At 52.4% G+C, this 22,208-nt stretch overlaps 10 protein-coding genes across 10 annotated transcripts; 7 read left to right on the forward strand and 3 right to left on the reverse strand.

The window, feature by feature from the left end:
* The first annotated feature begins 1,820 nt into the window (after window positions 1-1,820).
* Window positions 1,821-4,332, forward strand: CC77DRAFT_1015550 (hypothetical protein). The gene is made up of 2 exons (XM_018524048.1): window positions 1,821-2,271; window positions 2,324-4,332. The coding sequence occupies exons 1-2, from the start codon at window positions 1,873-1,875 to the stop codon at window positions 4,232-4,234; spliced, it is 2,310 nt and encodes a 769-aa protein (XP_018391646.1). The 5' UTR covers window positions 1,821-1,872; the 3' UTR covers window positions 4,235-4,332.
* Window positions 4,333-6,043: 1,711 nt separating this feature from the next.
* Window positions 6,044-6,712, reverse strand: CC77DRAFT_31650 (hypothetical protein). The gene has a single exon (XM_018531218.1). It carries the CDS (start codon window positions 6,588-6,590, stop codon window positions 6,201-6,203), a length of 390 nt encoding a protein of 129 aa, XP_018391647.1. The 5' UTR covers window positions 6,591-6,712; the 3' UTR covers window positions 6,044-6,200.
* A 331-nt stretch (window positions 6,713-7,043) lies between these two features.
* On the reverse strand, window positions 7,044-8,183 carry CC77DRAFT_1015551 (hypothetical protein). The gene has a single exon (XM_018524049.1). The coding sequence runs from the start codon at window positions 7,983-7,985 to the stop codon at window positions 7,530-7,532; it is 456 nt and encodes a 151-aa protein (XP_018391648.1). The 5' UTR covers window positions 7,986-8,183; the 3' UTR covers window positions 7,044-7,529.
* Window positions 8,184-10,635: 2,452 nt separating this feature from the next.
* Window positions 10,636-12,244, forward strand: CC77DRAFT_30905 (6-phosphogluconolactonase). The gene has a single exon (XM_018531191.1). The coding sequence runs from the start codon at window positions 11,043-11,045 to the stop codon at window positions 11,829-11,831; it is 789 nt and encodes a 262-aa protein (XP_018391649.1). The 5' UTR covers window positions 10,636-11,042; the 3' UTR covers window positions 11,832-12,244.
* CC77DRAFT_32377 (hypothetical protein) lies at window positions 12,059-14,192 on the forward strand. The gene is made up of 3 exons (XM_018531257.1): window positions 12,059-12,189; window positions 12,313-12,400; window positions 12,457-14,192. Exons 1-3 carry the CDS (start codon window positions 12,162-12,164, stop codon window positions 13,973-13,975), a joined length of 1,635 nt encoding a protein of 544 aa, XP_018391650.1. The 5' UTR covers window positions 12,059-12,161; the 3' UTR covers window positions 13,976-14,192.
* Window positions 14,193-14,862: 670 nt separating this feature from the next.
* CC77DRAFT_31899 (hypothetical protein) lies at window positions 14,863-15,987 on the forward strand. Its single transcript, XM_018531241.1, has 3 exons — window positions 14,863-14,901; window positions 15,009-15,422; window positions 15,577-15,987. The coding sequence occupies exons 2-3, from the start codon at window positions 15,071-15,073 to the stop codon at window positions 15,903-15,905; spliced, it is 681 nt and encodes a 226-aa protein (XP_018391651.1). The 5' UTR covers window positions 14,863-14,901; window positions 15,009-15,070; the 3' UTR covers window positions 15,906-15,987.
* Window positions 15,988-16,332: 345 nt separating this feature from the next.
* On the forward strand, window positions 16,333-17,073 carry CC77DRAFT_1056326 (hypothetical protein; the record flags this gene model as incomplete). Its single annotated transcript, XM_018527898.1, has 1 exon — window positions 16,333-17,073. One exon carries the CDS (start codon window positions 16,333-16,335, stop codon window positions 17,071-17,073), a length of 741 nt encoding a protein of 246 aa, XP_018391652.1.
* Window positions 17,074-17,874: 801 nt separating this feature from the next.
* Window positions 17,875-18,615, reverse strand: CC77DRAFT_1015555 (bola-like protein). Its single transcript, XM_018524050.1, has 3 exons — window positions 18,504-18,615; window positions 18,330-18,436; window positions 17,875-18,273 (listed from the first exon to the last, which is right to left on the reverse strand). The coding sequence occupies exons 1-3, from the start codon at window positions 18,546-18,548 to the stop codon at window positions 18,096-18,098; spliced, it is 330 nt and encodes a 109-aa protein (XP_018391653.1). The 5' UTR covers window positions 18,549-18,615; the 3' UTR covers window positions 17,875-18,095.
* Window positions 18,616-18,781: 166 nt separating this feature from the next.
* Window positions 18,782-21,039, forward strand: CC77DRAFT_1015556 (acetyl-CoA synthetase-like protein). The gene is made up of 2 exons (XM_018524051.1): window positions 18,782-19,358; window positions 19,427-21,039. Exons 1-2 carry the CDS (start codon window positions 19,136-19,138, stop codon window positions 20,953-20,955), a joined length of 1,752 nt encoding a protein of 583 aa, XP_018391654.1. The 5' UTR covers window positions 18,782-19,135; the 3' UTR covers window positions 20,956-21,039.
* A 137-nt stretch (window positions 21,040-21,176) lies between these two features.
* Window positions 21,177-22,138, forward strand: CC77DRAFT_32699 (hypothetical protein). Its single transcript, XM_018531259.1, has one exon. It carries the CDS (start codon window positions 21,209-21,211, stop codon window positions 22,103-22,105), a length of 897 nt encoding a protein of 298 aa, XP_018391655.1. The 5' UTR covers window positions 21,177-21,208; the 3' UTR covers window positions 22,106-22,138.
* Window positions 22,139-22,208: the final 70 nt, after the last annotated feature.

Raw genomic sequence — 22,208 nt, forward strand, 5'->3', positions numbered from 1 at the left:
AGCCGGTCGTTGAGGTTGAGCGCCAACATAGACATCCAACTTTCGTGAGAACTCGGCGAGATTCGACTTTCGGCGACGACTGTAGAGACAGTATGGCGCATAGCCTGAAGGAAGCGCGAAGGATCCTCTGAGCATTCGAGGTCAATACCGAACCGCGCCCAGATTGTGTCGAGACTCAGGAGCGGCCTAACTATGCCGTCGATATGTGTAGCTATGGCATCAAAGGTGTCATTACTTGCGTAGTTCGAATCAGCCCAGAGCTCGGGATTCAAATCGAAGTCGACATGGTAGACTTCCTGTTCTGAATGGTTTGGAAAGCACACTGCACGACAGCCTGGTCATGTGTTTGGACAGGCTTCACTGCCAATTCCATATAACCATCTCGCTAGACAATAGTGACGGAAGGTATGGCGGCATATAGTCTGAACAATGGCCGAGGTGTCGGGATTCCAATCATCGAAACAAATTGGACACACTGGATCGTCGGAAGGTCCTGAAGGTTTGACGTGGGTTATAAAATATTGCTCACGCGACTGTGCAGGTAAGTATATCATGTCCAAAAGAGTCTGACATGTTATTTTCTACCTGACCGGGAAGTTATATACGCTACATGTAAATGTATATTAAGCTAACTGCATCTCGGCACTGTGAATTTGCGGCGCAATTGAAATCCCTTTATGTCACCATATAGTCTTCACACATTGTACACAAATAACACCGTATAGTGTGAGCACGAGCGTCGTTTCAATGTGACCGACAGGCAAACCAAATTTCTTTGTTTCGATCTGATACCTTGCTCTTGCTAGCTGTATACAAGAAGCTACTGATATAACGAGCTACTGAAATTCTGGATTCAGATCGAGGATGTTGTGCTGGAGGTTTCACCGCGAGTACCTTGGTACCTAAGATGTCGAATCTAAGGCCGTGCCAATCTATACTTGTTCATCTAAGACTGGGAACCTACAGTTCGGACTGCGACGGATCTGAGCGTCAGTCTGAATATCAAAGCCTATTGTGTTTTCATACATTGTCGCAAGCCGGAAATGTAATGTCGTCATCTCGAGAGAGAGATGTCGCCGTTTGGTCTTTGCGGAGTTAGTGCCATTCTCTTGGTCGAGCGGTACTACATTCTACTAGCCACACGAATGCATTGCATCTCCGTCATGACTCATGGATGCCCGAACGACCAAGTCGCTTTCGGCAACTGATATCGCAAGAGCGGGGATGAATGTTCAAATTGTTGATAGGACGAAGCGGCACCTCGCAGTTCGCGCCTGCCTCTTCCAGCGTAGCGAAGTCGACTAGCGTCGCGAGGCCCAAGGCGTGTAAAGCTTCAGCAACTCCACGAAGCTTCAATCGGCGTTACAACGGCGGGCAATTCAACGTTCTAAGTGGCTTTTGCGTGTAAAGCAGGGTCGCAGTATTACCATTGCATCTCTTCCGATCCCAAGCTCTTGCCATCAGTCAATCAAGGTAACCCTGGGGTACATACATGACTTTTCTCCGAACCGCGATGCCGTTCCGGAGGCGATCGTCAATCGCTCAGAGTACCAAGCATACCACGGCCTTCCTTTTTGAGCAACTATGCATGCATGCAAGGCCCGTTGCTCTTAATCTAGTTCCTATCACATCCGCCTCGCTGATTCGCCAGAGCATTGTTCGCCTCGTTCTACACGGGTCTAGCGATGGCAAGTACAGGGTAGCACCTGCAGCTATGATGTCTATTGCCTTTTGAACGCGCAAGTTTGCTACCAGGTCCGTGGGACAGGCTGTGCAGGTATAAAATGGTTGAGGTCGTTCAATTGACGAGATGGCACGGTGAGCTTGGAATTAGCTTTTTAAGCTGTTTGTCGTGTTGCTTGGGTTGAAATCATGGCTTCCCTTTTCAATGCCGTCGCGGGCCTCTCGCTGGCCTCAGTTGCGCTTTCCTCGCCAGTTGCACCTCACGTCCATGCGCGACAATACAATGCGGCAAGTCCTTGTGCCCAAGTTGGCGCTGCGATTGCCGGCAAGAACATTACTGCAGGTACTGCCACTGTACCTGCTGAGCTTGCATGGGATTGTATCAACTCTGTCCCCTTCAACCAGAGCGCTGCTCTCGCCCTGGTAGACGGCGTTGTTCCTTACTTCAGATGGCAGAGTAACACGGTCTGGCTGAAGGACCCTCCAGCCGAGTATGCCGAGAAGGTGCAGCCACCAGTCGACATTTGGGGCGAGCTCGAGGAGATCAGAGCCAAGGTTACCTCTGGAGCGTATGAGAATGAGTACGAGGTAAGTTTCTGTCCATGATCTGATATCAAGAGTATGAGCTAAACCAGGATAGTTCGGATTTGAGCTCTACACTCTCTTGCAAAGCACCCACGATGGTCACTTTGTGTACGTCCCTGACGTTGTAGGCACAGTCTTCAACTTCGCCCGTCCAGTGCCGCTTGTATCTGTGTCCAGCGACGGAAAGGAGCTTCCTCAGCCTTATGTCTATGCGGACGTACTGGCCGAGTCACTCGGCAGCGCCACTTTCACACCCTCACCCATCACACATATTGATGGCGAGGACGCCAAAGACTTCCTGGAGAACTGGGCTCAGTATGGATCTCTCCAAGACCGAGATGCGTTGTACAATAACGTCTTCTACGAGCTCGCGACCGTGTCTCTTGGCCCTGTCGGATCTGGTATCGGTACCTTTGCAGGTTCTGGTCGTGGTCGCTGGATTTACCCAGGTCCCACTACCGAGCTTACATTCGAGAACGGTACCAGCCGTACCTACGACAACTTTGCTAAAGTCTTGATCCCATTCGATGGTATCACCGACGGAGAGAGCCTGTACAAACTCTGGTTTACTGGCCCAACCCAAACTGAGGAGCCAACGCCTTCCAACTCGACCTCAGCCACCCCTACACCTTCCGCTACTACTTCGGCTACACCGGTGCCCACTATCCCCGCACCTGGATACCCACCACCAGTTTTCCGCGAAGCTCATAACTTAATTGGCGGTTACTTCCTCGAGGACGACTACTCCGATGTTGCTGTACTCTCCGTGCCATCTTTCGTCGGTATCGACGCACAGGAGGAATTCCAAGCTACTGCTGCCAACTTCCTCGCCGCGGCCAAGTCTGCCGGAAAGAAGAAGCTCGTTATTGATGTTTCTGCTAACGGAGGTGGAACCATTCTGCTCGGCTACGACTTGTACAAACTTCTTTTCCCACAAGACATCGACCACGCGGCTGCTGATCGTTACCGTGCTTTCGAGGCCACCGAGATTCTGAACCGCAAGTTCTCTGAAGCTGCTGAGGGTGTACCGCGCGTGCTCGACAGCCAGAACGAAACACTTGCTGAGCTGGTTGATGGTGTGGTTTCGTCTGTCTTCAACTACCGATCTGATCTTGATGTCAACAGCGAGAACTTCGAGAGCTGGCAGGACAAGTTTGGCCCTGGTCTCGAGCAAAAGGGCGACAATTTCACCAACCTCTTCCGGTGGAATCTCAGTGATACACTCATCCCACTAAACTCGGGCGGTATCTACGTCCACGGTTATGGTCCACTTTCAAACTACACCCAGGCTCCTTTCGCCGCCGAGGACGTTGTCGTCGTTACCGATGGGTACTGCGCGTCAACCTGTACCATCTTCTCGGAACTCATGCGTCAACGCGCCGGCGTCAAGTATATCTCTCTCGGGGGTCGCCCACGTGAGGGTATCACCCAAGCCGTCGGTGGTGTCAAGGGAACGAACAACTTCCCCTGGAACTACATCCAATCTCTCGCCCAGTACACTGTCGAGGAGCTCTCTACACCCGAAGAGGGTGCTCAACTCAACACCACTGAACTAGGCGAGTACTATGACAATACAGTTTTCTACCGCTCTTCCAACAACGCTATCAACGTCAACTTCCGTGACGGCATCCGCGATGGAGATGAGACAAACACCCCTCTCCAATTCGTCTACGAGCCTTCTGACTGCCGTATTCTGTATACCAAAGCTATGACAGTTGATGTGACTGCTATCTGGAAGGCTGTGGCTGACTCGACCTGGGGTGGCGTAAGTCACTGTGTCGCTGGAGACCTTGGTGGTTACTCAACATCCCGCATGGCCAAACGTGAGCTGAGCGTGTCCGAGAGGGCGCACAGCAAGAGGATGCAGTCCTGGAGGAGAGACCTCAAGACGGCTGACTACCCGCTTGATGTCAGGACTGACCTCAGTGGAGTTAGCTTCGATGGAAACGGCATTATGTGGCCATAGATAACGAGCGGTATATGTACGGTGAACGTGGTCTAGCATTCATATGACGAATGAACGTTATGTTTCTAGCGTATCTAATACAATTTCTACAGTCTGCAACCGTCGTTCGTCAGCTTTCATAGAATTAGAGACATCATTGCGTGGTGCTCGTAACGATGACAAGGCCTTGTCAGACTGGTGCATATCCAGTCTGACCGACTATATTCTTGGCAGCCAGCGTCCAGCCAGCGAGTGGATCAGATCGACGAACAGCTCGAAGCGAAGAGATTGCAAGGACGTTCAGTCTGCTCGACGCAAGGTGCATCGATCGATCTCACCAAGAGCGTTGCGGCTCACGCGTCGGGATAAAAACTGTCCGCAACGAAAATAACATGTTGTTTAGCATATGTACATTTGTTCTGGGAACGACGTCAATCCTTCGGGTTGTCATAGCTACCCGCTTGCTGTGCTCATTAGATAGTGTTCGCGGTGGTATTCTTTCTGCCGTTCCTTCTGTTCATCGCGCACAGAGCGCTTCGAGAAGAAAGCATATCCGAATGTCCGAGTAGCATGATCTCCAGCAGATTTCTCCGATGCAGCGAAGGGAACGGACATGTGCTTTTTTACTCCGGTGTTACAGAAGTGAAAAGAAGAGAAAATTGCTAGCGTGGGGAACTGGACGTCGACATTGCAAGCTACATTGACAGCATCGATCGATCTTGCTGCACTACGCCATGAAGACACATCGTGTGTTTTTTCCCCGGGCAACGGAATAGGAGTCGGCGAAGTGGGTGGGTGACTGCAGGCTTTTTTCTTCCCCATAATACCTAGTCTTCCGGTATATCGCGATATGATGCTGCACGGCATCGAGCGCACGCAACTGGCATGTCGTGTCCCGGTGTTTACTGCTACCTTCCCGCAGCAACATGGTCCGTAGATGCCAGAAACAGGTGATCCTCAGGTGTCAAACCGATCGCACGCGACAGCGCGTGAGAGTAGCCCACTATATAGCGCAGGATGCAAGGGCTTACGTCAAGCTACCCGGCAGGGTCTGAAGGGTCTAGACGCAGCGGAGCGGCCAGAAAGCAGGTTCTTTTGCAAGGTTTCATGGCGCAACGGTTATAGCGGAGTCGGTTTTTCTCCGTGTGCACGGATGGCATGTGTCGGCTAGCTCCCTTGCCTGACGAGGGGCTCTCGTCATCCTGGTTGGCTTTCGCAGCGTTCGATGCTTTTTGAAGCATTGCGCATTCCGCGAAAGAAGGGAGAACGGGATGACACACGTTGGACGGGATGGTCTGTCCTGATGATTTGCCCGTCATCGTCGATGCTTCCACAAGGAACCCGCGGGTGCGTTACCCGCAGGCGACTGATCTACCCATATGTTTACGTTGACCATCGCTCATGCCATGCTGATCCGATGCTGGTCCACAGAAAACAACGCGAGTCGCATATTCAGCCACCAAGGGCGTGGCAGCAAAGTGCACGGTGGACGGGAGAAAGCTTGCAAACTGCATCATGCACGGGAGATCTTCGATGTCATGCCAGCATCGTCGATGCATGCCAGACGTTATGTGCAGCTAGTGCCGACGCTAAGAGGAACAAGGCCGATGCGGCGTTGGATCGCGGGAATACGGGGTGTGTGACCTTATGGATGTTCCTTGGAGCAAAGTAGCGTGATTGGCAATGCGAAACGGCGTTCCGCTGGGTATGCGAAGAGATCATCACGATGATGTTCGCGCAGCGGGAAATAGGCAGGATGATGCTGGAGGAAACCTCGCAGGCATCATTCCGCGCTCTCCATGGCCGATAAGTTGATAACTGATACTGATAACGAACCTTATTGCCGAACCAAAGACGACGCAGCCACACGCATGTGTCAAACAGTCCAGGAACCTTGGGTCAGTAAACTTCAGAGCTCACCCAGCCAACAGAATCCAGCGGCCTTCGACCCGGTTTACCCCGTAAAACGGTTCTTTTGCATGCGCGTTCACGATCTCTCGATCCTCAAGGCATGGCTCTGGGGCCCCCCACGTATTCTTTTCTCCTGATTAATGTGCGACAAAACCACCGAGCGACCACTTGAGAAGAAAGCAGACGCTATTGACCGGTCAATTACAAACTCTCCGTGCATCACCCGTCTGGCGCGCCATCGACCGCCGATGGCATTTCCAACAAAACCCATACCCACAATTACAGCCATGGGGATCAGCGTGCCCTGCATCGTGCCTGGCGCATGGCATCGAGCGATGTCATCCCGCCCCTTCGACTCCCCTACTGCAAATAGAATAGTGCTGACGCGGAAAAAGAGGAGACTGGTAGATCCCCAGAAAGATCCGACGTGGACATTGCAAAATCGCATGTCGACTGAGTAAGTCATCCACACGCCTGGATGACAGCGGGGGGTCGTGCGCCGCGGAGGACAGATTGGAAAGGGACAAGCGGATCCTGAGGCTGCATCTTGACTCTGCGCAATGTTTGACTTTTGCTAGCATGTGCGACAATACGAAAGATGTGTGTTTTACATGGAGGTTATTGTTATCCGCGTTGGGTAGTAAATTCCTAAGACAGGAGGTCACAAGACCGCGCGCTCGACGGACGAGGTTCAGATTAACAGTTCACGCTATACGTGATTGGGAACTAGCAAACAACGGATTGTGTGCACGCGGGGTTTTGCATTTTCCGAAGATCGTCGGATCGTACTGCGCAGTTTGCTGTATATTGAGAGAGCCTTGGCGAGCATGAAAACGTGCCGTAAACAGCCTAGGGCTATGTTGGTTAGAAGACTATAGTCCGGAAGGTCGAGGGGAAACTGAAGCGGCAAATAAACGATCACGATGCATAGCGTGGAATGTTGTGGGTGCGAAAAATCGTATTTGCTATTAGCGCATTGCGCGACTGATGCTAGGATATTGTACAAATGGGGTATCATATGCTCAAATCGCCGTGCAGGCCAGCTGTTGCAGCGTGGTAACCTAAAGGCCAGCTTCATGATTACCTCCTCATAGTGCGATTGACTATGCCAGTTGTTGGCCGATGTCCTCGAGACGTCGGCAATTCGGACAAGGCGAACAGTGCGCCCATGGGCGTCTTCAGCGAGATGTGCCAAAGGGCAATCTTGCAGGTACATTTCCCCGTGGCTCCTGTGGAGCTCCCGGCCGCGGCGTGAAAGCAAAACGGCGATAGAGGCGAGGGGTGACAGCGGATGTCTATGTATGCGTGTAATGGTTTGGGCGACGGGAGTGGTTGTCGGTAGTCGCGGTTATTGGCTAGGCAATAATAGTGTAGAGAAAGTAGATAGGAGGCTGGGTGGTGGGTTTCAGCCAGCGCTGTAGCCGGTCATCCGTGCGCAGTGGCTGCAGTAGTAGCGGTTGGTGCCGATCTGGTACATGTTCGCCAGGCACTCGCGGCGACAGCGGCAGCAGGAGAGAGTTGAGGGGGAGCCAAGACCCATGCTGGAGGTGGAGCTGTTTGAGCTGGAAGACGAGGTGCTCGAGGTGCGCTGTTGCTGGATGGGCTCAGGGGCCGGGCGGTGGGCGGCCTGGGTTTGCAGCTGCAGCAGACGCGATGCGTCTGAAGGGCTCGTCATGTAGAGAGGTGGTGCTGGGCGGAAGGCCAGCAGCGGATGGGTGGGGTCCGAGGGAGTGTAGGGTTGGTAGTCGGAGATGGGGCTGTGAGAGGGAGTCTCGAGAGAGAAGTGGACGGCCGGCAGGATGCTGAAGTAGCAGGAAGGAGCAGTGGGGAGAGATTCGGGTGTTAGGTGATCTGCGCTCATGATAGGGCTTGTAGGTGACTTTGAGTAGGATGACCGGGTGTCTGAATCACTGCTGGGTATGTGGAATCGCCGTCGCCTATATGCTCGTACGGCTATCGAGCGATGCAAGATCGGCCAGTTGCAGGCCCTTTGCTGGGCGGGGCAGTGCGCCGGGCTGATTGGCGCATGGCTTGGGCCGTGGACGTGAGTTCAATCACCCAAGACGCTGGGTCCGAAGGCTTTGCAGGCCTTGCCCGAGCTGAGACAGTCAGTTTGCGATCGGCCACTGGGTCCCGATCGTGGCTGCCCTTGCCCCCCCGCACACGAGCCAATCCTGCCCGCCCACAGCATAGCGACCGGCACCCATCGAGATCACACTGATAATTAACATTCTCATCGCTCGATGAAACCGCATAGCTGCAACATGGCATTTTTACCTCTTGCACTTGCCTTTGCCTTTGCCTTTGCCGTTGCATGAGCTCACAGGAGGTGCCTACTGCCTGCCGAGCCTCGCACGCGTCGTCACCGGCGCTGACTGTGTGCGTGTCGCCTAGCAACAGCTCCTGCCCTGCACAGTCTCTCTTTCCGCTGCAATCACTGTTTGTGACTGTGTCGTGTCACGTGTCCGCCCGCCAGCCTCCCCGGAGCTCGCGGCCTCCTGCCTTGCATGCATCATCATCCGGCTGCCGAGCACCGGCTTCGTTACCTATCCATCACCATGCCATCACGATCCCTTCACGCCCCTCATCCAACAACCACCCCAATGCGGCAGTTTCTGCAATAATCCGTTGAAAGTAGCTCTTGACCGCGGACTTTGCAACCGCAATCCTCGCAGCCTGTTGCTGCCCATCGTCGATGTCAAGCGGGCCGAACCGTTGGGCTGGCGGTCTAGATCAAGGCCATGAACCCCCCATTAACCTGGGGGAACCACCGCGCCAACTTCATAGGACCCTGTAACCTTTGATACTGACTTCCAGAGCCCTGCAGCCACGACAATGAAACGCTGTTGTTGCAAACTCTACTAATAAACTCTTCTGTTCTCGTCTCGACTACAGCACCCTCTTGCCAGGCTAATCTACCTTTTCGCAAACGACGACGACGCACGACGATGCACAACAACGCAAACAATGTGCTCGTCACACGAGAATCGCCGGAGAGATACACTCCCGTTCCAAAAGTCTACAATCACAGTGCGGCGCCGCTGACTCCGTCCAACAAGCGCTTACGTTGCGTTCCGGAGAGTTCCATCATCCCCAGCGCCAGCATGCAGTCGTGGACCTGCATACATGTGCTACCATCTTCCGACCCAGGTAACAGCAAACGCTCTCGGTAAACATTGCGAAGACAAGAGCCGGATTCGCTGCATCTTACACAATGCACCAGCCCTGCATTACACCGTTGTGCACACAAGATCCCGCCGGGGGGCGGTCTAGAACCAAATGGCCGTAGCTGAACGACACCCAAAGAGTCCAGGCCGCGACCACGTTGCACCCGGTGACTAGATAATCGCCACCCCAATTGTGGGCCAAAGAGTCGAAGATTCTGATGGACCTTTTTTCTTTTAAAGATTGGGGCGGCCGGGTTTGGTGAGGGTTTATCGTGCAAAAGAAACGTGGTTCTTCTGAACTTTGTCTAGTCCGCTAATACTATGGTTCTGTGGAGAACCAGCCAGTTACACAACCCGGAGCTCCACCGTCGGTATAGTCAGCTGAGCTGCCTGGCCAGTGTGCGTTCCGGGCCTCCATTCAGGCAGCAGCAAAGCCTCGGGCAACGGAGTTACCGACGTGTACCGCATAAAGCAGGGCCACGTATATGATCAGGGCCAGGCTACCATCGCCAACAAAGAGAACCGATTTTTCAACACATGGAAGGAAAAAGCAACACATTCTCATGGCCCTGCTCGCCCGATGCTGCGCGACGGACACTGGGCTTCGAAGCCAGACACACCCGTCAGTACCGTAACGTGACAAATGGCGTCTTTCACGCGCATAAGAAAGGTTCTCTGGGGATGAAATACCGAGTGATTTGCGGGTTTGCGCAGAAAACATCGGTCGTAGCCATGACCCCGCGCGTGTACTAGTGATCAACTTGATATGGGACCCAGAATTGAAAACCTGCTCAGATCGATCGTGTTCGATTCCAAGACACACTCGTACGAGAAATCAGGCATAGCTCCTGCAAGTCGCATTGACTTAGTAGTACTATAACAATTCGAAGCAAGTGGCCAAAATAACCTTAAGGAGTTCGGCTATGCTAAACTGTGCTCTGAAGCATATCCTACAGCGTCCAATAGCGCTCTTGACACGAAATAGCGCGAACACCTCCAGGTGCTTTGCTAGATCTACCTAGGAAAGATCAGCTTTTTGGCATCCATAGGTTTGTCCTACAAGATCCGATTGCAGGCCTAGAATATGGAGAAATGCAAAATCGATTTAGCAGTTACTAGTGCAGTCAATTCCACGATTGCAGCTGGCTCAACGAAGGTTGAACGCGACGTCAAGATGGTAAACTTCTTGTCTCGAGATGGGCGCGCAGCTGATACATACGCGGGTGATTTATCCACATCTGGATCAGCACTTATGGTTCTGTTGCCGTCCAGACAACGTTATTGGTCACTTTGATAGCGACGGTCATGTGCAGTGCACGCAGGCTGAATGTGCGTGAACACATAACTACTGTGGATATCGTTCCTTTTCTTCGTCAATAACCCTCTGATACCATGCCCTGATGCCATGCACCATTCCTCAGCATGGCGCAGACTCCAGGCCAGACGAGCAAGGTGACATCTGCGTTGGAGCTGCACGGTTGGCTCAAAATGGACGCGGTATCGAGGCCCGATCGCCCATGAGAATGATCCCATAGGCAGCCTTAGCCGCCATCTGTTCATTTCGTCCTGCGCAATTTTTTACAAAGGTCGCACCGTCGCGCAAAAGCTGCTCACGTCACTATCGTGGCAATCGTCACCGGCCCGCTGTCGAACGAAACAACGGCACATCGCTAGGGAGCCCCACCTCTCCGAACCCCTCCATCGCGCTCCTACAATCTTCACCACACCTACCAAGTACACACATCAACATCATGGGCAAGCCTCCGAACCTATACGCTTTTCAAAGCGCTGCTGAGCTCGCCCCGAGCCTGCGCACCTACGTTCTCGACGCCCAAAACGCTGCGCTCGAGCGCCACCAAGTTTTCCGTGTTGCCGTCTCCGGCGGCTCCCTGCCCAAGACGCTTGCGCAAGCGCTTCTCAAGGAAACCAATGGCGAGGGAAAGGTACAATTCGACAAGTGGGAGATCTTCTACGCCGACGAGCGCGCCGTGCCCCTTGATCATGAGGATAGCAACCACAGGCTGGTCAAGGAGGAGCTTCTCGACAAGATACCGTCTGAGTTGGGAACGCCCAAGGTGTACCCAATCGACGTCAAGTACCTCGATGACGTACAAGAGCTGGCGGACCAGTACGAAAAGACGCTCGTCAGTGTCTTCGCTGCGCGCGATAGCGTAAAGCTGCCACTATTCGACCTGCTCCTGCTTGGCTGCGGACCGGACGGGCACACGTGCAGTCTGTTTCCCGGCTCTGATCTCCTGCGCGAATCCGAGGCGTGGGTACTTTCCATCTCCGACTCTCCAAAGCCACCCCCGAAGCGCATTACCATCTCCCTTCCTGTCGCGCAACACGGACTTAAGATTGGCTTTGTTGCAACTGGCGGGGGAAAGAAGGACATCATGCGTCAAATTTTCGATACCGACGAGGGTCAACAACTACCATGCGGTCTGGTGAACCACAAGGGTGGAGACCGAGTTAGCTGGTTTGTCGACTATGCTGCTATCGAGGGTGTTTCTTTCCCAGCGCGCCGCGGTAGCTTGTGAGGACATTGGAGAGAGTAGCAATTCTGCCCTTCGATCATTTGCGCTTTCGTGTTGAATGGAATTACAAAGCCATTTCTCCAAGTATGCATTGGGTCACTCACTCAGCTTAGATACACTAGATAACGAACTCTGACGACATTCCTCTTTCCATATTGTGCCAGACTTGCTCTTGCCATATGTCAGGGTTCTAGCCATATGTGGTGTTAGCGCAATGGTCCGCGCTCATGGCGGGAAGTAAACACCCGATGTTTTGTGTGTTTGTGCATACCTAACAACACCAAACCAAGCTACCAACGCGCGTCTACAATCGAGCCGCGACCTGCATCAAAGATGAACGCAAAGCCACGCTCGCAGATAGGTAGGATCGGCCATGCGCCGGCACGAACCCGGGTAAGCCTAGCCTCCGTACTGTTGCAGGCAACGTCTAACAGAAGGTAGACCGCTGCATCTGTCACTCCAGCTGAGAACGATCAACAAGCAGCAAGACAGGGCACGAGTAGTATCGTGCGTCCTTCATCGAGTAAACTACCGTCGTTCCAAGGTGACACGGAGACTCGTCGTAGCTTACTGTGGGTGACCCTAGGCACACGATGTTTCCGGCTTCACTAACCATCTCCCAACCCAGTCCCCAACCTGGTCAACATAGATACAATACTCGGTCGAGTATACTCCCAGAAGTGTCTGATCAAGATGCTGGCTCTGAAGATACAGGAGACAACTTACATGAGTCGCAAGATCAACCCGAAGCTGCATCAACAACACAAGAAATCCAGGCCCCTATTGCAGTACCGGGACGTCTTCGACCCCGATCAATGTATCAAACTGGCACTCCATCATCTCAGCGCACCGAAAATACGGAAAAAACGAGTGCTGCTCGTTCTATGCGACCCCCAACTTCAATAAGCAAGCTTGCGGGGCCACAGGCAGGACTGAGCCGATCGCAATCTTTGCGAAAACCAGCTGCTACATCACAACCAGCTCATCCATCAGGTCTTTCCGGTCATTCTCGGACGCAATCGACGAGTACCATATCAGCTCCACGACAGAATGTTGCTAGGTCAAACACAGTTTCCGAACGACCAAAGTCGCTACAAATAGCACCAAGTCGTACCACCAAGACCAACAGCACAACCTCAGATGCGCTCCCTGGTGCCACCAGGACATCAATACGTAGCACCGGTATTAGTCGCACTGCCAGTACTCGGACCAAACCAGCAACATCAAGTAGTCTACCAAGTAGCGGTCCTACGCCTAGGGCGGAAGAGCCTCTTGCAACACAGTCGAGACGTAAAGAAGCTGGGCCAGAAGAGCCGAAGAAGACTAATCGACCAGCTTTCAGCACGCTTCAACAGCACTTTACACCGCGAAAGGTAGGGAAGGCCCCAACTGCCACTTTTATCAACCCTGCGCCCCAAGCGCCATCGTACTCGCTTTCACCAGAGACAGTCAGTCTTCAATCAGAGCTACTTCAACTTCACCTCCTGCACGAATCATCGGTGCAGGTGTGCAGACGCTGGGAGATCAGCGCGAAGCGTAGCTTGCACACAAAGTTTGAAGAAGTGGCTAGCTTATATGGAGTCATGTTAGAGAATGAACGTGCAGCACAGGAGCAGAAGAATCTTCAGTCTTTGTTAGAGTGGAGTGCTGGCGGCTCATCTCTAGGAATTGTTGAGCACATACAGATTCTCTCGGAGCCTCTTCACGAACTGCCGTCATTGGTCGAATCCGGTGGTCGACTGCAACGTCTAGTGGGTGAATTCGAACACTGGCTTCTTTGGGTCCAGGATGTTCGGTCCGCTCGACAAGACCATGGTAGAGCCAAGACGGCGTTTGGTACGATTGAAGGTCTTGGGGATGCGTGGAAAGCCGAAAACGCCACGCTATCTCGAAAATTGACTGCCCTCGCCCGTGACCTGAACAGACTAGCTTCACCAACACCCGGATCAAGCATAGCATGCATAATCGAAGCATGCACATCAATCCTACAAGGGGTCTTGGATGAGTTGCAAACAATGCAAAAAATTGAGACTGAAGTGGTGTCAAGGGAGAAAGACTGGGTCGAGAATCGGCTTCGAGTGATTGCGCAGGATGTCGCGACACAGTGGGTGGATGCTGATGGACAGAATGCTGCTTGGCGGATGTGAAACAAGAAAGTTGCCAGAGCAGACTTGGAAGCACGGCACTTGGCGTTGACGCAGCGACAAAAGATTGTTGGATTCCTGTCTGGGTGAGCTAGACTTACTGTGTACGTCAACATGGGTTGCGTATAGCAGTACACATCGACATATGCTCCGAGGACTCTACTTTGGTCTGAACACTACGACATTTCCGCAACCGGCCTCTTCATTAGTATGATACGAGGTTCTCTATAGCCTCTGCTCAAGTCTTCATTCACGTCGGCCTTTTCTACTTTCTAAATTCCAATAAGTTGCCCAGTGGAACTGCAAGCGCATGACGATCACACGACATGAGATATGTCCAGTCTAGCTTCCGCAGATGGTGTGACAGAGAGCTTCACACGGTCTGTGCTGACTGACCACGCTAATCTCGGATGAGTTCCGCTCACTATTACCAATAATCAACTATCCGTCTTACTCAGCCTCCATCCTCCCACATGATTCCCCTGTTGCTGGCTGTAAGTCGTCCATGCCAATTCTTCGCGAAGGTCCCTGGCTTCCCGTCCACGGATCGGCATTTCGGCTCCGACGCCGCCATCGAAGTACTGCATCAACCCGCGCCTGACGTTACCAGAGCATTGATAGTACGTCTTCTTGTTGGTTCCTTAGCTTGCAACTTGGCTTTCACTTGGCATGACCATCAAGCACGAAGAGGCGTCAATGTAGCAATGGCGCTGACTGACTGTTGGTACTACCGACGGAGTATTTCGTATGCATTGACATACTACATTGCTGACCTTCGGCCTCTTTAATACGCCTCTTTTCAAAGAGCCACCGGATACTTCGTGGGCATTACGCCTGCTTGTCCACCCGTTTTTTGTCTCAGAAGCCGAACCACTGGAAGCAAGATCTTGAAATCACGGCAGATTTCAAAGTGATCAAGCTCACGAATGGTACCCAGCGCCAGTTCGTATTACGTCTGTCGCTTTCTCTGGCCGCTGAGTATGTCCTCTAGGACACACGATTCGAGCACTCATTAAAAACACTGCTAATACAACAGTCCACGGTTCCGAATGGCGGACAACAACGTCGGCACTCGGTCTTTGAAGTCAAACCTCACCTATGGACTCTCGCACGAACAGGAAACGACCTTGGGAGGATGGAAACGCCATTGATGTGCAGCCCAAGCGCGCCGGCCCGAATGTTACAGCCTTCATCAATCAGCACCCATCCCCGCTCCCGCCACGAGCCGGCCACTATACTCACGGCGATTACGTCCTGGACCAACAAAGATTGCTGCCGCGCCCTGTTTCGTCCGGAAACACGTTAGCAGAGCTTGTAATTTCGAATTGTACGCAGCAATTGCCGTCCGTACGGGCAGTCGTGTCGCTAGGCATACTGAAACCCAGAGCCCGGTCTTTCTACGATGTTTTCCAACACCGGCATAGGAAAATCCCGCCATCGAGTCACGCAGGTATGACAACTCTCTTAGCTTTGACCTATCTGGCGCGTTAAGCGGAAGCGCGGTGCCCGACATACAGCCGGCGCATGATGCTCCCATTTCATTGGTGTGCGGGAATGCCAATACTCACTTTCCAAGACAGTCTTCGTAACTGAGCCGATTACAGAAGATCCTTCAGTTCATTGCCGAGATACTGAACGGGTCAGTCTCCCGCATAGCGGTTTGGACTTGCGTCTCGGTCACGGGCCTGAGCTGGCGCATGCAGCAGGGACAATTACTTGCTGCTCACCGGACTGCCAGGAACAAGCATGTACAGACTCGTGCTCATCACCCCAAAAGGTTGCCGCGGACTTGGGAAGGCTGGCCAATAGAGTCCGAAAGTTGACGCGTATAGAGCATGACCTACCCACTTCAGTAAGTTGTTCGTTCTATCTAGCTCTGCTTTTACCGCTAGGTTTTAGCACCCGCCTCCTCTATCTACAAGGCCAAAGCTGATATGTTCTAATAGCCGCCTGGAACTGAACGTCCTCGGAGTGAAGAGCCACTGCAACGGGCGCTTCGCTCATTGCATGAGGGTGGTTTTCGACCGCAAAGGCACATAGAGCACCGATCGTCGCATCACCCAAGATCACCGTCGCCACCTTACAACGCTTCCAACATGAGAAGAGCTCGAGACTACCTAGAGGGCCATGAAGAACAATCATCATCATCTAGGCAACATTCGACGCCCCACGGATATGACGAATTTAGTAGTCCCCGGACAACGTCGTACGGGGGGAACTCTTCACAAAATACCACGCTGTCTTCAGGGCCGACACATCCGCCTCCACAATCCCCGATGCAGGTAGCGCAATCTGCGTCCTCGATTATTCTACCTTCTCCGGCTTCACTTAAATTTCCTAGTTCGCAAAGCCTCCCACCGATGTCACCACCTACAACGTCGCAGACATCGATACAAAATGCGGACTTGCAGGACCTCCAACATCAGGTCAGTGTCAAGACGTTTGAATTTCAGACTCTGCAGCGCGAGTACGACGCTTTGCTCCAGAATCTCGAGAGACAGAAGACTAAATGCGCCACGTTCGAGAAGAAGCTTGAAGTTAGCGGCATAGAGATAAATAGCCTGAAAGAAGAGAAAGAAAGGCTGCTTGCGCAAATTTTGACATTCGAAGGTCAGATCGAAGAGCTACAGCAGAGTAGGGACGAGGCTCGGCGGCAGTTGGTTGCTAATGGAGCACAATACGTGCGGATCATGGACATGGCAAACCGGCTCCAGTCACAAAGTGCCGAGGCCAAAAAGATATGGGAGCTGGAGAAGGCAGGGCTAGAACAAAGGATTCGGTTACTAGAAGAAGCGATGGTGGCAGGTACCCCGAAGCCTACCCCGACAGTAGTCGCGGAACAGCAACCTGGTATCAATTCAGTCCCGTCGTCTGTCGACTCGACAGATACCATGAACACCCCAATCCCATCGCAGACAGAGATCATCAATGTCCTCCGTTCCGAAATCAGTCGTCTTCGCTCCAGGACACATACACTCGAGTCGACAGTGCAGAACATGCGACGCGAAAGCTTTTCTATCCAGACAGCGGCACGAAAAATACTTGATTCAGGCGACAAAATAGGGAACATTGCAAAAGAAGTAGTGGGTGAAGATGAATGAGAGTTTCTTGTATGTACGACAGGCACTCACGTCACAGGACTGGGAACGTGTGGTGGTCATATTGCTCGTTGGGATTCTCTCCAGTCTAAAAGTCGGGACAAGGTTTTGCGAAAAAAAGAATAGAGGTGGATTTGGATTTCTCTTACTTATACCCTAGTGAAGCGCATCAGATGAAAATGAAGTCGGTGCTTATGGATATGCGCATATCTCAAGTATGCTAGAGTTAGGAATGTCATCATGTATTGCTCTGGATGTTATGTGATAGTGGTGCTATGCCTTCGCGTTCAGTTGTATTTTGGTAATACTGCCATCCACTTCCTCAATTTTTTCAACAAGAATCACCGAGGATGCCATCTAAACACTGCAGAGTATGCTAGGATCTGGTCGAAAGCTAGGACCTATCTCACTATCAATGGCCCGGAATCTCCGGTTGGTTAGATCGCATCGACCGGTCGATACGCAATTGGGCCACTTCAGGGCTGATGCATCCCCTTGCTGTTAGTGTGGAGCCTGTATTAGCGGTTTGCTGCTGACGATGATCGCCACCGCTTTGTGTGGCCTGTTGTCCATCACGACGGGAAAGTTGCCAATCCGGGTAGCTAAGTGCGCTCCTTGTGGCATACAACACAGCTCTTTCTAAAAGCTTGATCACCTCCTCGTTGATACAACGCTATTTTGTAGGTTCAGAAACTGCTGTGCAGTGGGAAGGGAGTTGGAGCATGCTCTACTGGCAGTCTAGTACTAGCGGTCTGGTGTCTGTGTCTTCTTCTTTGCTGAGCTGTTGAGGCATCGTATTTGATTGCTAAGCTTTACGTAGGAACGACTATACGAAGTGACCTATGAGCGTTGCGGGCGTCAGGTTAGACTACACCAGTGTCCCTAATACCACTCTCGCTTCTATTTGTGACGGCTAGGTAATACAAATCCCCGTCGTATTCTCGTCTACCCACGCAGCTGCATCGGTCGCTTCTCGCCAACCCTTTCCATGGTCGTGCATTTTGGGTATCTGTAGTAATCTGCACTCATGCCTGGACTGCTTCCTTCTGTTTCCTGGCCTCTTCCTCTTCGGGTGTCCTGGTAATGAGTTGCAGCGCATGGATACCGCCTTCTTTGGCCAGTTCTTCCTTCATCAAGGAGTTGATCATGCGGTGGCGTGCAAGTTGCATCTTGCCTTTGAACTCTGGTGAGGTGATGAAAACCCTATGCGGGTCAGGATCATGGCTTCACAAGGTGTAAAAGCGTGAACCTATAGTTACCGGAAGTGCGTCTCTCTGCTGGTGACTCCTTGCATGGCTTTGTGATGCGCATGCTTATGTGAGTCATTGAAGATCTCGAGCGAAGTTGGCTTCAAAGCTTCTGTAATCTTATGAATGTCAGAAAGCACTTTCGAACACTCGACTGACGTGTCGCGTGTTTGATGTCTGACATACTTTGGTCCGCAGAGCATCTTCCATTGGGGTCATGGACTGAGCCATGGCTGACATGAAACGCCTTGCAGCGAGGCCGGTACTTGGAATGAACATCCACGAGAGTATCTCCTAGTCGAACGGTCCGTCAAGAAGAACCAATGAGAATACTGGAGCGTAGTGGTGGAAGTTTTGGGTTGTGTCGGCCCCAGAATTCATGCCGAGGCACGCGCCAAGGCGAAATCGGAAGGCGTCACGTCATGATTCCGAAAGTTTGATGCGCGGTCAGACGAGCCATTGCAGCCATTGAAGCCACGCAACGACCAGATGACCGTGTATGAGTCTTGATTGACGACTATAAGAGCATCTGTAATTCTCCAAGCAGCGCTCGAGAAGGCAATTCTGGTGCTTCGGGCCGGAATCCAAGTGATATCATCAACATGACTCGGCCCTGAACACAGCACATCTCCCACCGATTTGCCGTACTCCGAAGGCTCGAAACCTGCATCAATTGCGCTGATCCGGGACATCTCTCTGCCGCGATGTGGGCGCGTAATCTCTTCGCTCGCACCCTCACACGACACAAAATATCCTTGTCGACATACACCAGCCATTGCTGCCAACCTTTCGCACACACTCCCCTGTATACCGTGAGAATGGCATCCACGCTACCCCGCCTACCCGTTTTCGAAGCCATCAAGAAACACGATGCGCAGAGCACCGCTGTAGTCCACTCTTTGTCTGGGCGATCCTTCACGTACGGGGAGCTTGTAAACGATGTCGCTGCTGCAAAGGACAAGCTGCAACGGAATTGCGGTGGGCAGAGCGCAGAGGGCCAACGGATATCCTTTCTGGTGGAAAACGGATACGACTATGTAGGTGCGCATTCCTCTGGCCTTGTGTGCAGCGACGACGACGAGGAGTAGAAGAAGCTAATGTGCACATAGTGACGCTGCTGTCCATCCTGGCCGCACACGCCATCGCCGTACCGCTATCGCCAACCTTCCCAGCTCACGAGTTGCGTTACATCATCGACCAGAGCGAGTCGCTCATGCTTCTCTCGTCTGAGAAGTTCCAAAGCCAAGCCGACGATGTGCTCAAAGAGGGCATGGAGACCAAGCCCATCAACTACAAGCAGGAGAAGATAATGATGGGCAAGACAGACGACTATGTCACGCTCGAGGAGCCCACAAGTGACAAGGGCGGCATGATGCTCTACACGTCTGGCACAACAAACAGACCGAAAGGCGTTCTACTGCCTCAGGACGTCTTGACGGCTCAGTCGCGATCGCTGCTGGAAGCGTGGAACTACAGCAAAGAGGACGTGCTGTTACATGTACTTCCCTTGCATCACATCCACGGCACCGTTAACGCGCTACTTACGCCTCTCTTCGCTGGTAGCACTATCGAGTTCCAGTTTCCCTTCAACGCAACCGCTGTATGGGATCGCCTGGCAGCTCCCTTCCTGCCGAATCCCGATCCAGCCAAGAAGCCCATTACCTTCCTTACCGTCGTCCCAACCATATATACGCGCCTGCTCGCATCGCATCCTACTCTCTCGCCCCAACTCCAAGCCGCGACCAAGACCGCCCTCCACCCGTCCAACATGCGCCTAAATATCTCAGGGTCCGCTGCCCTACCCACGCCGGTCAAGTCTGCATGGACGGAGCTCAGTGGAGGCAACGTGCTGCTAGAGCGATATGGCATGACCGAAGTAGGTATGGCGCTTTCGTGTGGACTAGATTTCACAGATCGCGTCGACGGCTCTGTAGGCTGGCCGCTTCCTTCGGTGCAAGCGCGTTTGGTAGACACCGAGACTGGCGAGGTTATACAAGTGGGTGAAGAAGTCGATCCTGTGACAGAACGCGAACGCCAGGGTGAAATTCAACTGCGCGGTCCGACCATCTTTAGAGAGTACTGGAAGAACCCCGAAGCCACGTCTAAAGAGTTCACAGAGGACGCGGACGGACAAGGCAAATGGTTCAAGACTGGCGATGTCGCTGTCCGGAGGAATGTTGGCGGAGCGGGCAAGAGCGACCAAGCCTGGGCTAAAGGCCCTCTCTACTTTATCCACGGACGTAAATCAGCGGACATCATCAAGACTGGTGGCGAGAAGGTTTCTGCCTTGGAAATCGAACGCGAGATGCTTTCCCTTCCCCAAGTCGACGAAGTTGCCGTTGTCGGCCTCCCATCAGAGGCTTGGGGTCAGAAAGTTGCTGCAGTAGTAGTGCTTTCTGAGCAAGGCAAGACCGCCGGCAAGGGCGGCAAAGCGTGGTCTGCATTGGATATGAGGCGGGCGCTGAAGGAAATACTCGCAAATTACAAAATCCCGCAAGAGATGAAGGTTGTGGACACGATCCCAAGGAATGCGATGGGCAAGATTAATAAGAAACAGCTTGTCAAGCAAATCTGGGGTGAGTCTTTGGAGGGAACGAAAGAGAACGGTGCGGTGCAGGTACCTAATGGAAGTGTATAGTTATGTGTATGTAGTAATTATGTGACATCTTCAACCACCACAAAACCGTCTAATCAGTTGAAGGTTAATTGAAACGTTATGCGCAAGACGGGTTGACACAATTGAATGTTCTTATGTATTTTTCATTCGCTCTTTAGCTGCATACTATGACGCTTGCCACTAACTATGACGCTGCGCGTGGCTAGTGCCCAGCTGCAGGCTAAAATCGTGAACGCGTTGTTGCTCCTTCTACCATCAATGTCGCGTTCCCACCATGGCCGACCCTGCGCCTCCACTCCCACCTTTTCTTGCACTCCCTCGCGAATTGCGAAATCTCATCTACTCATATGTGAAAGCTGAGGACGACCCTGTATGGCGTTTCACCAGGCTATTCGTTCCATGTTGCTTTCATTACCGTGTCCATAACGCGCCCAATCTCAACTTGCTCCATACCCATCCTCGCTTGCGAGAAGAGTATCTTGAAGCCATCGAAAAGGATGGAATCTCTATGACAGTTTCCGATGAAGATGTTCTTCAAAGCGATCTCGTTGTTGATGCACTACCAGGTCAACGAATATCGCCAATACACCAAAGACTCCATACGCTGCCCTTGGACACACTGTTTGCCCGATTCGTCAAACATGTCACGATCCTCATTGAAACTGTTCCTGGAGATCTTGGTGAGTATGACGGAGTGAAAAAAGGGTGGACTAATACAGAACGTTTGATTTGCGTGCTGCTGCAGAGGGGCCCATATCTATCGACACTGCGGATTGGTATCCAGTGTCGTGCCACTACTCGACTGCAGCATCACAACAACACATATCCACGATTCGAAGCTGGCTATTTTTTGACCTCCCCACCACCCTGCTTGGAAGTGTTGCAACTTGTGCAGCGAGCCGAGGGGTACCGTCTGGAACAGGTGCAGCCATGGCCTGGTCAGCCTCGACCTCAGCATGCTCTCGTGAAGCATGGCTGCTATTTGTACATTAGGGGCGGCGCAAATAACGACTCTCATTTCTGGAAACCTTCCGACGTTCTTGATCATTTTAAGCTGCAACCTTACACGATTGGTAATTGGAATACACCGCTGCCGCCTTCGATCCTCGGGCATCAAATAAAGCAATGGAGAGAAAAGCGCGGTCACGAAGAAGCTGTAGTCTGGTTCTAGAGTCTCGTTAGGACTGACCATTACTCTCTTTTTGGATGACCGGAACATCAATTCGATCATGCCAGCTATCCGACGACTCGAAGTACATGAGCGCTTGGCAGCC

This window comes from Alternaria alternata (assembly GCF_001642055.1).
Source record: "Alternaria alternata strain SRC1lrK2f unplaced genomic scaffold CC77scaffold_1, whole genome shotgun sequence".
Lineage (NCBI taxonomy): Eukaryota > Fungi > Ascomycota > Dothideomycetes > Pleosporales > Pleosporaceae > Alternaria > Alternaria alternata.